The 13,219-nt window shown below is 51.4% G+C and overlaps 2 protein-coding genes across 2 annotated transcripts; one reads left to right on the forward strand and one right to left on the reverse strand.

Annotated features, from left to right (window-relative positions):
• Positions 1–1,590: 1,590 nt before the first annotated feature.
• Positions 1,591–7,751, reverse strand: HSP60 (heat shock protein HSP60). Its single transcript, XM_002367081.2, has 6 exons — positions 6,310–7,751; positions 5,392–5,691; positions 4,273–4,684; positions 3,850–4,045; positions 2,929–3,448; positions 1,591–2,636 (listed from the first exon to the last, which is right to left on the reverse strand). The coding sequence occupies exons 1-6, from the start codon at positions 6,428–6,430 to the stop codon at positions 2,458–2,460; spliced, it is 1,728 nt and encodes a 575-aa protein (XP_002367122.1). The 5' UTR covers positions 6,431–7,751; the 3' UTR covers positions 1,591–2,457.
• An 813-nt stretch (positions 7,752–8,564) lies between these two features.
• Positions 8,565–10,785, forward strand: TGME49_247560 (dynein light chain protein, putative). The gene is made up of 4 exons (XM_002367082.2): positions 8,565–9,405; positions 9,734–9,857; positions 10,083–10,160; positions 10,406–10,785. Exons 1-4 carry the CDS (start codon positions 9,319–9,321, stop codon positions 10,474–10,476), a joined length of 360 nt encoding a protein of 119 aa, XP_002367123.2. The 5' UTR covers positions 8,565–9,318; the 3' UTR covers positions 10,477–10,785.
• Positions 10,786–13,219: the final 2,434 nt, after the last annotated feature.

A 13,219-nucleotide genomic window follows, 5' to 3' on the forward strand; every position in this document is an offset into this window, starting at 1 on the left:
TCGTCTTTGAGGATGGAGAGGAACGTCCCGCACTCACCTCTTCGGCCGTTATATTTCCTGTTATTCATCCTCGCGTCTCCACGAAACTCCTCCGGGATGTACATGGTTCGCGTGGACCGCGAGAAGACTGCTGTTCGACGGAAACGCACTGTGAACGGGAGAACCATGCCAGTGTCTGTCCGCGGTTGCCCAGCAAGTTGGTGAAACAGGCCGTTCTGAGTCGTTTTCTGGGGCAACTCTTCGGCAGGACGGACTGGACTCTAAGGCGAAAACATCGGCTGTGTACGTCAAAGAAAAATCGCAAGGAGAGCAATCGGATGGAACCTATCGTTCTTCTTTCTCCCCGAACGCTGGCGGCAGACGAAGCAGCCGGAGAAAAGCAGTCCACATCTCGAGTATCGCGCGGCTGATCGGCAGACGCCGTCCAAACGGCTTGTCTTCCGTACTTGTTTCCAGTTCTCTACGAAGCGGCAGCTTTAGTCGATTCAGTAACGAGGGAAATCCGTGCACGACAATAAAGCGTGCATCAGCGACGTTTTCCGTAGACAACCACGGCCGTTTGGCCCTGTTTGCTCGGAGTGACCGAGCACGGGGGTGTTCGTTTGCGCCTAGCAACGACCCAGGCGAGCCAAGAAGTCAAAGCAGAAGAGGCTTGCGAGGAACGCAGAAAGCTGACAGACGATGAACACCACGCTGCTTAATCGTCAAATCCATAAAGAAATGCTGGACGGAGGACTCTGAATATTATATGTTTTTTTATCCCCGGCCAGCACGCATCAGGTGACCCTTCCAAGAGGGCCCCGCGGAGCATGACGCAACCGCCAACTTGAAGGAGAGCGTTCTGGAGGCGATGAACATAGACCTGCCAGAGACCCACGGAACTCGATAGCTTTCTGTGTCCTTCCAGGCAACAACCACCTGCTCGACATACACAAATGCTGCGCCTAAATAGACAACTATCCTTTCTGCTTCATCTGAGGAAGGTATTTAGTTGCTGGGGTCTTCGGCCATTCGATACTATGTAACTTCTACCTTCGTCTTCCGTGTTACAGTTATTTTGTTTTCTGGCGCTATGACGTGGGCTTGCTTATTCTCCTCGGGTTGTTTCCCTGCGTCTCGCTTCCCTCTTTTGTTGCATAGTCCCTTCTTCCCTGTCAGCCTACCTGGCTCTCTTTGACTCTTCGTGTTCCATCGTGACGTGCCGTACTGAACGACGGCCAAGTCCCGTGTGCGCAAAAGCTTCTTGGTGTCCTATTGTGGCTGCGATTGAAGCTCACGGCAAACGCCTGAACCCGTGCAACGCAAACGGCCCCGGAGTTGTCGCTGTTTAACAGACGAAACGCGTACAACAGGAGTTGCGGTTCCGGGTTTAGGGGTCGTGCCGACATATCACCGGCTGCTATCCTCTGTTTTACATTCACTTCGAGCAAAACGCATCTCCAGAATGACAACATCTACGCACCTGACTTTTACAGTATGAACTACTGAGAAGAGCTCTTATTTTTAAGCTATATGGCGACAGCACCCCTCTGCCTGCGTTTTGTCAACGGAAAAATTCCTTGAGAGTTTTGGAAAGGTGTTGAAGTGATACGCAGCATAGTGCTACTGGCTATGGTAACAGACCGACACCGGCTGTAGATGCGTAGACTTGTGCAGCGACCTTAGGAAAAAACTCTACACATGTTTCTGAGAAAGCAGCTGCACGTCTGCTTATCGACATCGAGGTTACGGACGCCAGTAGCAAAATAAAATTAGGCAAGGAAAAAGAACCTCCACACAACAGAGTGCAAGGTATATCAAAGTTTTTCACCATGCGGATTAGGCAGAAAAATTCGGTCTTTTTTCACGGCTCGATGGGGCGGAAAGATGTTCGCGTGCACCGTCTGCAGGGTGCCTGCCCTGGCACCACGCACGGAGGCACCCCCCTCTAGATTCCGTAGAATATCCACGACACTCCATGCAGCGAAGCCCCCACCAACATAACAGATTGGGGGCCCCAAACCTCCACCAACACGTAGATATGCGTTCACTGACGGGCGGTTGTGTCCATCCTCCTCGCTGGCATTTCCGGTCGTCTGGTTAGCTTTTCTTACAACGATGAATTTGTCGTGTGCGTGTCACGACAGCGTTGACTTCCCATCTAAAGCGAAACGATCCCCCCTCTTCCAAAACACGACTCTCTTGCTTGTTCACAAAAAGAAACACACACGGGGCACGACGTCCCGAGAAAGCGCATCGAGGCTCCCTGCCAGCAGATCCACCGGAGCGCAAAGGATACCAAAGGAAACCCGAACAGCTCATCGGTTAAAAAACAACCTGCGCGTTCAACCCACAATTTTGTTTGAGGCGCTCCTGTCCCTCTCACATGCTAGAAAATGCCTCTTACTCAAGCGCTGAGATCCCTTTCATCTCCGTTTTTGACCTGGCCTCTATCGCTTTGTTAGAACGGGCAAACATCTAGTACATGCCTCCCATGCCGCCTCCCATGCCCCCCATGGGCATGCCACCTCCCATAGGCTCGTCGGGTTTCTCCTCCTTGGCTTCCACCACCGCGGCCTCTGTTGTGGTCATGAGTGACGCGACGGAAGCGGCGTCGGAGAGGGCGGTCTTGACGACTTTGGTGGGGTCGATGATGCCTAGAAAAACATGTCGAGCCAGACGAAGACGGAATGCGTGTTGAAACAGCTCTAGCAAGTACACAGAGACGCTGAGTCGCTCGCAGGCGACAGAACGGAGCCAGGAGCGATCCACACGTGACCCAAACCTAAGCGAGGCTGCGAGACGCAAATCTAACAGGAAAAAGAACTGAGGAACGAGCGTGGCGCGAGTCACAAGATCCACGCGCATATATATATATATATATATGGAGAGCACGCATCTCTCTCTCCTCTTCGCTTCCTCTCCTTGCTTTTGTCCGCGAATCCTTACCGGCAGCCATCATGTCAACATATTCGCCGGTTTGGGCGTTGAAGCCCTTGGTTGGGTCTGCTTCTCTCAAGAGGTTTCCGACGACGACGGCACCCTCGTGGCCGGCGTTGTCCGCGATCGTTTTGCACGGCTGTTTGCATGCGTTCCGTACAATGCCCACACCGACTTTCTGGTCGTAGTTGGTCGTCTCGATCGTCTTGAGAGTCTCGCTCGCGTACAGCAGCGCCGTACCGCCTCCGGGCACAATACCCTCTTCGACGGCGGCCTTCGTCGCACACAGAGCGTCTTGGATCCTGTCCTTTGCCTCGCCCACCTCCACCTCTGAGGCTCCGCCCACCTTGATCACCGCGACTCCTCCTGTCATGCGGGCCAGGCGCTCCTGCAGCTTCTCCTTCTCGTAATCCGAGTGAGTCTGCTCCATCGACACTCGAATCTGGTCGCAGCGCTCGTCAATCGTCGCCTTCTCGCCGCCACCCTCAATCACCAGAGTTGTGTCCTTCGTCACTGTCACCGACTTGGCCTGTGCATGAAACAGAAAGCAACCGTTCGCAGTTCAAAGAAGACAGCAAAGAAGACAGGTCAGCGCTGCCACACGAAGCGAGAGACCACTGGACGCGGGACCAAGAACGGGCGCCTCATTCCCACGCTTCAACTTCATCTATTTCCGACGACGGAGAGACGAGGAAACAAAATGTCTGTCCTCCACAACTGTCATGCAGAACAGGGACGATAAGGAAAGTGAAGCATGGCCACAGTTGCACTGAAAGTTCCCCTATTTCTCGACAATTGCGCATGCGCGAGACGCTCCCTAAAGATCCAAAACTACCGCCTATTCAGTTCTCGAAAACTGCTGGGAGCAGCGTTCACACAGACACATCCGCATTCGATTGTTTGCTTCTCTTTGATTCTCCGAAAGCTTACGCGTCCAAGCATCTGAGGCATCTGATGGGCGTCCTCGAGACTGCCACCGGTCTCCTCAGTCACGACTTGGCCTCCTGTCATGACGGCGATGTCGTGAAGCATGGCCTTTCTGTGGTCGCCGAAGCCGGGAGCTTTTACCGCGCAGATCTTCAGGCCCAGACGCAGCTTGTTGACGACCATCGTTGCGAGAGCTTCGCTGACAGAAAAAAAGACAATTTCCAGAAACATGTTAGTGATAAAACAAAGGTGACTGGGAGAGTGGCGTTGATCAACGAAACGCGTGTCCAGTTGTTTTCTTAAGAAAAGCCTCTTTTCTGTGTGTTAATATCTTAATCGGGGAGAATCCGCCGCTCTCTCGCTTGTCGCCTCCTTCCTTTCTCCAAGAAAGCTCGCTTGGGGTTTCTGCGTAGCAACTTCCCGTACCTGTCGACGTCTTCCGCGATAATGAGGAGAGAGCCTTGGTTTTGGACGATGAATTCGAGGACAGGGAGAATGCTTTTGACAGATGAGATGCGTTTGTCGTAGAGGAGAACGAAGGGTTTCTCCAGTTCCACCTTCTGCTCCTTCGAATTCGTGATGAAGTACGGGGAAATGTAGCCTCTGTCGAATTTGAGGCCTTCCACGAGCTCCAGCTCATGTGTCAGGGTCTTCCCTTCGGACACAGTGATGGTACCGTCGCGGCCCACCTTCTCCATCGCATCTGCAATCAGCTTTCCAATCACTTTGTCTCCGTTCGCCGAGATCGTTGCGACGTTGAAAATCTCCTCAGATGTCGTCACGTTCTTCGTCACGGAGTTCAAATGCGCCAGGACCTTCTCCACCGCAAGGTTGATGCCTGCAGGCAAGAGAGAGGGCGCAGGGTCAACACCAGTGAGAGAGGACAAACACAGGCGAGGAAAGGGCGTGGACGACCTGAAGAGACGATACGAATACCGGGAAAACCACATACTCAAGTGTCGCAGATGCAGCAGGACGGCTGAATGAAGAATACAAATGTGGAGAGAATAAAAAACAACTGAGGGTGGCACTCGGGAAAAAAGAGCAAGGCGGAGATAAAACGGGAGAGAAAGAAACGCATGACAGCAACAGTTCCACGATACAAGAGCACAGGGGCCACAGCCCAGAAACGGAAAGCGGCAGAGGGAAGCGACTGGGCACAAGGTCAAGCGGGGAAAGAAGCGGGAGCGAGGGAAAAGGCGCACTCAAGCGGTGCTCAGCCGACAGAAATGCCACCAGCAACAGACAAGACAGGCAAACAAAAGATCCACAAGGAGAGATGTTACAGGGAGAAGAGATGTGGAAGGTGTCTGACAAGGACCACAGTACAACAAGCGAAGCGGGGCTGAACACGAAGAAAGCGAAGGCCCCAAGGCTGTCCGAGTTGACGGCCGCCAAGAAAGCTGAACGAACAGCGGCGATTCAAAAAGGGAGATAATGGAAGAAGACGGCACACGTTGACAGGAGCGTCTCTCGGTGGATGTAAGGACACCGGCAACAGCAAACAGCGCTTTCTCTGTTGCGGTAGGCAGAGCGTCCATTTACCTCTCAGGAGATCCATAGGGTTCATTCCCGCATCCACGGCTTTGCAGCCTTCTCTGAAGATGGCGCGGGCGAGAAGCGTCGCTGTGGTTGTCCCGTCACCGGCGATGTCGTTGGTCGTCGAGGCAACTTGCTTCACCAACTGGGCTCCCAGATTCATCATCCGGTTTCCCAACTCAATCGACTTGGCAACTGTCACTCCATCTTTCGTGATCTTTGGTGAGCCGTACGGTTGCTCAATTACCACGTTGCGTCCCTTCGGGCCGAGAGTGACTCCGACTGCGTCTGCCAGGCGGTTGCATCCTGTAGCAACAGAAGACACACCCACAATTTTGTGCACTGGAAGCGCGTCGTATTACACCATGACGGTCTACGAAATAACAGTGGATGTACATGCTTCTGGTTTCCCCTGCGTTATAGCGTAGTGGGCTTAGCTCCTCTGGTGGCCCGCGGAGGCGACCAGCAGAGGGTTACGGGACTGATGGGTTATCCGTGGAAACTTGTGGACCTAAACACGAGCTTCTCATGAAACCCAAAAGTTGATTACAGTGTTGGTTTAGGACAGCGTAATGATTGTAACGAGCAAAATTGGTGGTGCAATTGTTCGACAAGCCCCACAAGAGTCGTGACACTGCAGCCGTTTGTCGACGTCGAAAGAGCGTCTCCGGTTTTTCCCCAAGGTGTACTGAAATAAGGAAGAGATACACGCGAAGCCTGGGGTTCTCCGTAAGTGCGCAAATAGGTAAATGAAACAGAGAATAGGGTGGCTTCAGGTGAACAAGAATCGAAGCGGTGACGCTGGGCATGCAGCAAGAGTGACACTGAACATGAGGCCACCAGTTTCGCGTCACATGCGGCCACGGACTTCAATCGAAGACACTTCTTCGAAAAAGACTTAAACAGCGAGAGTCAGTTACGCACCTGCAAGCATCTGGTTTCTGGCGTCACAGCCGAACCGGATTTCTTTGCTGCTGGCATGGCGAACCTGAAAGACGTTTCCAGGGTTGCACTTGGCAACTCTCGCTGAAGCGCGGGCAAGCATTTTGTCCAGGATGGAGCGGGTGACAAAAAAAAGAGCAGAGAAGAAAGGAGGCCAAGGGGCACAGAATAGATGTGAACTACAAGGACATGCCGTTTTCGTGCCAGTGCATAGACACTGTTCGGAGACAGTCTCTGCTGTCCCCCCGCAAGCGAGTTTTCTTGACAGAAACGGAGCGTGCGCCGGAGATGCTGCTCGGTGACACTGCTGCACCCACGAGCGTTTTTGACTCAACTCCGATATCCATGAAACTTTTCTCCTCCCTACTAGGACCTCTCAAAGGGCCCCGCGAATTTTTCTCGCACCTCCTCGAATGCATCCCCCACACGCACCAGCAACCTGACTAGATTATGCTTGACGGGACCGAATATAAGCCGTCTCGCAGCGAGTGCTTTTAGATGTTGGTGGCCTCTCTTAATGGTGTGATCTTGGACAATTCGCGCTTGCAAATAACCCAAACAAAAACGACTCGTTCTTGCACCTGTTTGAGGTGAACTTTTGAGATTCCTGCAGTTCTATGTAACGGGTGGGAAGTGGCTTGACGTGAGAAGCCGTTCGAGGCTTTTGCGATGTACGGTTCCACCGCCTTCGCTGTTCAAAGAAGTGACTAAGCGAGCTCCTACGGAAGTGGCTGCGGAGTATGAAGTTCCATTTCGGTTTCTCATGTTGCATTTGCATTTTCAGGCGAACGGGTCGATAGTTACATGGCAACCTAGTCAGTTCCGGTAGCGGAGCATAGACTGAAGGGGTGCAGGTCATTTCGCGTTCGTTTGACTGCAGACCGCGCCTCAGACAGAAAGAAGACGTAGACCAGCGAAGACTCTCACAACTCTTTGAAGATTAGACGATGTCACAAGTCAACAACCACAAAACGCCACTGTCAACAGCGTACTGGCAAATCGAGTTAATGAGCCAGCAACTGACGGCAACAACTACCATCACAGGTGATCCTTCCTCAGTTGGCAGGCTGCAAAAGCTGGTACCCCTTTGGGTTCCCTAGTCTTACATCCTGGAGTAGAAGCATACTCAGCTCTGTAGCAAATCTGGCAGACCACTGCAGGAGCGTCAGCCCTTGTAGATGTGCATTTACGTCCACTTCGGATTCACAGCGACGAACTCCCCGAACCTTCTTTTGTGCAATGAATACCACTTTTTCCTAGTCTCTCGGAAAACACAGCACATCCAGAGACGCCACGTTGTCACCCACGGCATCCAGGAACTAAGGGAAAAAATTGTTCGGGAAGAACCGGGCCATTCACTTTCAAGAAGGGTGTGTGGCAACATATCCTAGTTCGGCCTGAGCTGCGACGCTATCGCTTCTCCGCAGTGCCTTGGTGCATACGTCGTAGTCTGGGTTTGTGCTCTGACGCCGCGCGAGTCGTGTGATTTGACATAATGGATGCGCCTAGTGAAGTGCATCACCCAAATTTAGGACGTTCTCAGGACTTCGGGCCCCCGGAGAAAATTTACTCGTGGAATGGCTGCTAAAATCTTGATAGTGGCCCTGGCAAAACTTACTCAGATAAACGAAGGGTGTCGGCTCCTTCAGGCAAAAACAATCGAAATCCGTATTCTCATTGATTCCATGCTTCTGTCTGCCAATTCGACTGCCCCCGCTGAAGCGTTACTGCACCCAGACAAACCACATCACGCGACTCCGAGCGACTGGTGCACTAATCACCTTGATGATATCGATGAGGCTTACCCGTAGGGGAGAGGTACTAATATTCTGAAGATTGCATGCTATTCGCAAGCGCATGCAATCTGACTCGTAATTATATATTCGGGTTGTCCCTGTGAGAAAATCGCAGGTGTCATTTTTAACGACCGTGCACAACCTCCTTAATTTCCTTGAATAAATGCAATTCAGTAGGTGCCGAAGGCACTGTAGCTGTTCGGAATCTCTACGCTCGTGACGCAGCATCTGCCACTGCGTACAAAACATAGAAAACAAGGCAGCACGCTCAATTGCTGGAATCGAGAAGCAGCTGGGTTTCTGTCAACTAGATCTCTCTCTCTCAGCGCCGCAGTTTTTCTCTGAAGACCCGTACTATTCGTAGAGGCGATCTATTGCTAGGTCGCTATTATCTGAATAACGGGGTTCATGATGTCACACGAAGATGACGAGGTACGGAGACCGAACCCGGCTGCGCTCTTAAAAAGCGAACAGGGAATCGCCGATTGCCTGACGATCATAGTACTCTACTGCGTCTGGTCCGCTCGCCTACCAGAAGGTGCTCTGCTCTGTTTTCTGACTTCTGAGACGACGTGTCACCATGTAGCCTCCAAACTATCGTCAGAATTTTCCGGCAGCCTTGCCGATGAAGTAGAATTAACCTGCATTGATTGATTCCTCACCGCAATGGACCCGTGAGGTTGCCTGGAAGTAGTGGCTGAAAATGATACAACAGCTGACGTTGGAGCATGTGAGAAATGGCGGCATGCTTCGGATTTGAGTCCCAAGCTATTATTGCAGCTTACATATTCGTCTCTCCTGTGCTTAACAGAAGCCCTAGTCTTCAGCATAAAGAAATACGCGATACAGTGCCAAATCCACCACTGCATTTCCCTTTGCCGAAGCCACGAACGCGGTTCATATCCTTTTCATCATAGGATACTGGATTATCCCTTTCTGCGAAGCGCTAAGTAGTGGCCATGTCGTCCAGTCACATTCCTACGTCAGCAGCGGTTTTGTGAAAATGGGCCTCGTTGTGTTGCCTTCCCGTCTCTGGGCAGTACTGATCTTCTCAGGTTGGAAGAGCTGTTCCTGAGATTAGCTAATATAAGTTTTGTACAAGGGCACTGATCCCCTTAAAGCCCATTGGCACGCGCAACCGAAATCAGTTAATAAAGTTTCGCTTCTCTGAACAACAACAAGTGGGCAGTGACCGATGGTCCCTATCGTTTATGCTGTGCTCTGTTCCGATCTTCAGCAAAGCGACTTTGTCGCCGAGCAAATTCAGGAAATAGCACGTCACGTAAGCGCCACACGTCTTCGTGAAGACCAACTGATCCGACCAAATGCTGCAATGATCGTCGGCGCACTCACGTGCTGAACTGCTCTACACATAGAGCCATATTTGTGCGGACTCGCAGGTTGCCTCATTCCGAGTCCGAAGAATTGTCATTTGGTATGAAGTGCAGGATGACGTGGATTGGGATACAGCGCTAAGGCCAACGTACATTAACATCACTTGACCCGTGTAGCCACTGCATCAGGCTTCAAGAGTTTTGCGGCGGCTGCTCCCCTGGTCACACCTGATATGTTCTCGAAAAATACTCCAGTGCATTACTTTGTCTCTGCAGGCCATTACTCAGTGCCTCTCGAGCGTCGTCTACAAAAAAGAAAAAGTCAACTCATGGTGTGCGCAGATCTCTGACGCTTGTCTCAAGGAACTCGCGAAACTGAACAAACCGTTTAAATACATTGGTAAGCCAGCGTCTCTATTTTCCCAAATGTTATGGTGGTCGACCGAAAGGTGCTCTGTAATCAGTCAGTCTCAATCGATCGAACGGTGTCATGTATAACTTTGACGATGGAGCAGAGTAACAGCATTCCACGCTGTCGGTGGTCGGAGGTCGAGAATGCAAGTGATCCTCCTGTCTGGCATGCCACGTGAGGTGATCCTCCTTGATTTTGTCCGTTATATTGCAGTCACCTGCATCATCATGCAGAAGACAGGCGCGAGTCTGTACACAGCTGCCAGCACATGCTGGGATGTGAAAACGGACGGTAAGCTTGAATGGCTGGCAATACAAGGTCGTCATTGGGGTGCTCATCCTGTGCATGTCCACGGATTGCCGATGGGAAGTTCACTGGCTGACTTCGCGTTCACTTTTTCAGTTTGTAGAGCCCACACTCTTCCATCCGTTAACTCAGACTGTGGGTACGTACTAGCCGTTCACGCTCCTAGACAAAACGGTTCACCAATGTCTGAATAAGCCATGTTGTTCTTTGGCCTCGATTGTTCGCTTCAGGTCTCTGCAGCCTCCAAGTCTCTACAGAGACCATGGACTGCGTTGTGACAATCTACACACTACAGATCTGAACAGCTGCTAGACCTGGGGAACCACCCTCTGGTCTAGGGGACCCCGGTTTGGTTTTCAGCCTGCTAGACTTGCGCTTGGATAGCTCGGTGAGAACTGGCGTGACTTGCCTAACATTGCCGACGAAACTCTGTTTATGAAAGAAGTCTCCGACGGATCGTGTTGCCTCCGACCTGTCGAAGCTCCGTCCTGTTTATGTGTCGTTGTCATCTGAAACGTTCTTTCCTTCTCTGAAACCGGCAGCTAGTCAGTGCCATTGCACCCTCTAGTCCTCTTGTTGAAACGTGCTGACAACAGTTTGCGAACTTGGATCATTGCATCGATGTACGAACTTGAACAATCTCCAAGGCGGCTGGCTTGGGCTGCATCTATGCTCCGGGTATCTGTCATTACTACACTCTGTGTCATGTCTCTGAATCTGCGTAGTACGACGTCCTGGAAACTGCCAAATATCGGGCGCACATGCCGTGTGAACCAGTGAATCGCGACCCGCTTCAGTCTCTGGGTTGGCGCACGTATGTGCAAAGAGAGGACGACCCGTCATACGCGCTTGAGGACACAGTTTCGGACCCTCAGTCCGCGCAGCTAGAAAGGCTCCGTTTGCTTAATAGCTTTTACCGGATAGTTTCTGGTGACTTGTGCAATGTGGTGCCAGCACTCTTGAACCACTATGAGCCCTCCACCTCTGCGATATCGCATCGCATCCCCCATCACATCCACGAGCACCGTCAGGTCTTCTCATCGACTTAGTAGTCGACTCCTCTGTTTCGAGTGCACCGGAAAATAACTACATTCGTGGCCAATAAAATGTGAACACTTGTTTATCTCGTGAAGCCTGAACAGTGTCAAAACCACCCACCGGGGCCACGTTTCTGCAGTTTCGCAGTCTACAAGAATGCGGCTCAGGCGACGTGAGTCGTCACTCCCTTTCAGGGACTTTGCATCGTTTAGACGTAAGCACTAACTCGAAAAAATTTCGGGTGCTAGGTATATTGGTTTCTGTCCTACAGTGCGCAAGGGGAGAGCTATTCATAGTCCCGTCAATGCAGAGTGAAGACGGTGAGATGCGACACGATCTAGCATGCTTCGCCCGAGCGTTACAGAGATGAATCTTCGCGAGCACCCCCGCTTCTTAACGCGACGGATGTCGGTGACAGAAAAAAGAGCCGTTGTCAGATCTCGTCATTGAAGCCCGGTTCCGATAATTGAGGGCAAGGGAACATCTTGGTCAACGATTGGTCCAAAGACAGACAACATGAATATGAAAATCTGTAGAGGGTAGAGGATACATAAAACACGGTAAACAGTAATAGACAGCCCCTCTTGGAACCGCGAATAAGGGCATAGTATAGGCTGACGGGTTTCGGACGTCCTAATGCCTTTTTGCGCAAATGTCTCGCCGTTTTGCGAGATTGCCCGTTTACGTTTCAGTAGTTCCATCCTCCTGTCTACAACGTGTTTTTGTGCCGACTGAGCCCCCGGCCAGACATTGTTTTCTGTGCCACTTACGCAATCTCATACACGCTGGCACTCTGCCTAGGCAATATGTTAGAGTTTTGCCCGCGTTGACGAATGAATTACCTTTGCATCGATTTCATGCATGCACTTCAGCGTACCACTGACCAGCACTCTTCTGATTGGCCCTCGGTGACAGTGGCAGCCGCCGCAGCTCCGATAGAGAGCAGGACGAGGACTTGATCAACGGAGGCTGGAGTATCGTGTTTCTATTGTTTGCCAGCAGAGAAGGCACGCTTGCTGTTCTAGCCCTTTCCACGGGCCAAGATATCGCAATCGTCTGCCAGCAACATCGGGTGGTGGCGCTATTTGCAGATTGCCTGAAGAAACAACGCAGTAACAGTTTGGCTCTATCTCGAAGCCCCACCAAGTCATGTCGAATCCTTTCACCCTATCCTCTAGAGGGTCACACGTTAACGGGTATGCTGCTTTCCATCGCCGAAGGCAGAAATCGAAATCGCAGTCAAAAGAACTTTGAAATCCCACGGTATCTGGAGCCGTTCAGTGGAACAGGGCTGTAGCCGTCTGATCGAGATCATACACTCTTTGGTGCGACTCGGTGCATACAACGATCAGGCGTCAGGAATTATCGGTTTCTGACGTGCTTAAGGATGCATCGTGTAGTCCTGGGCTACGTTGTACTCTCCAAAGAGACCCGACTTCTCCTGCGACACATCGATAACCCAACAATTTGCGCGCACAGTGCACAGACCTGCGAGGAGGGAAGCCGAATTAGAGGGCCATTGGTAAGCGGTGCCAAAAAACTGTCACAATGGCGGCAACGGTGATTATTGATCCATGGGATGGCTTTGTCGGACGCTCCTATTCTGCAGCTCGTATGACAACGGAGCTCTACTTATCGCACAAGAACGGCACACAGCTCAGTAATAACTTTGCCGTGTTCGAGAATGTTCATGTTCTTTGGTTGAATAAAAACAGACTCCGTGACTTGCAGGCTCTCGCTCACAATATACGTCTGAAGGAACTGTATATAAATGATAACCTGCTAATTACACTTCATGGATCGATAACTAAGTGTAGATTCCTTGAGGTTTTATCAGCTGCTCGTAATCAGATCAAGAACCTCTCGTCGCAGCTCGAGGCGCTCAATCGTCTCCAGTGTTTGAAAACACTCGTTTTGACGGAAAATCCAGTAGCCGAAGAACCCAATTATCGGTTAGTCCATATGAACGCCATCGAGAATATACCGGTAGCTCCATCCGTCTAGGA

The sequence above is a fragment of the Toxoplasma gondii genome, chromosome XII (genome assembly GCF_000006565.2).
Source record: "Toxoplasma gondii ME49 chromosome XII, whole genome shotgun sequence".
Lineage (NCBI taxonomy): Eukaryota > Apicomplexa > Conoidasida > Eucoccidiorida > Sarcocystidae > Toxoplasma > Toxoplasma gondii.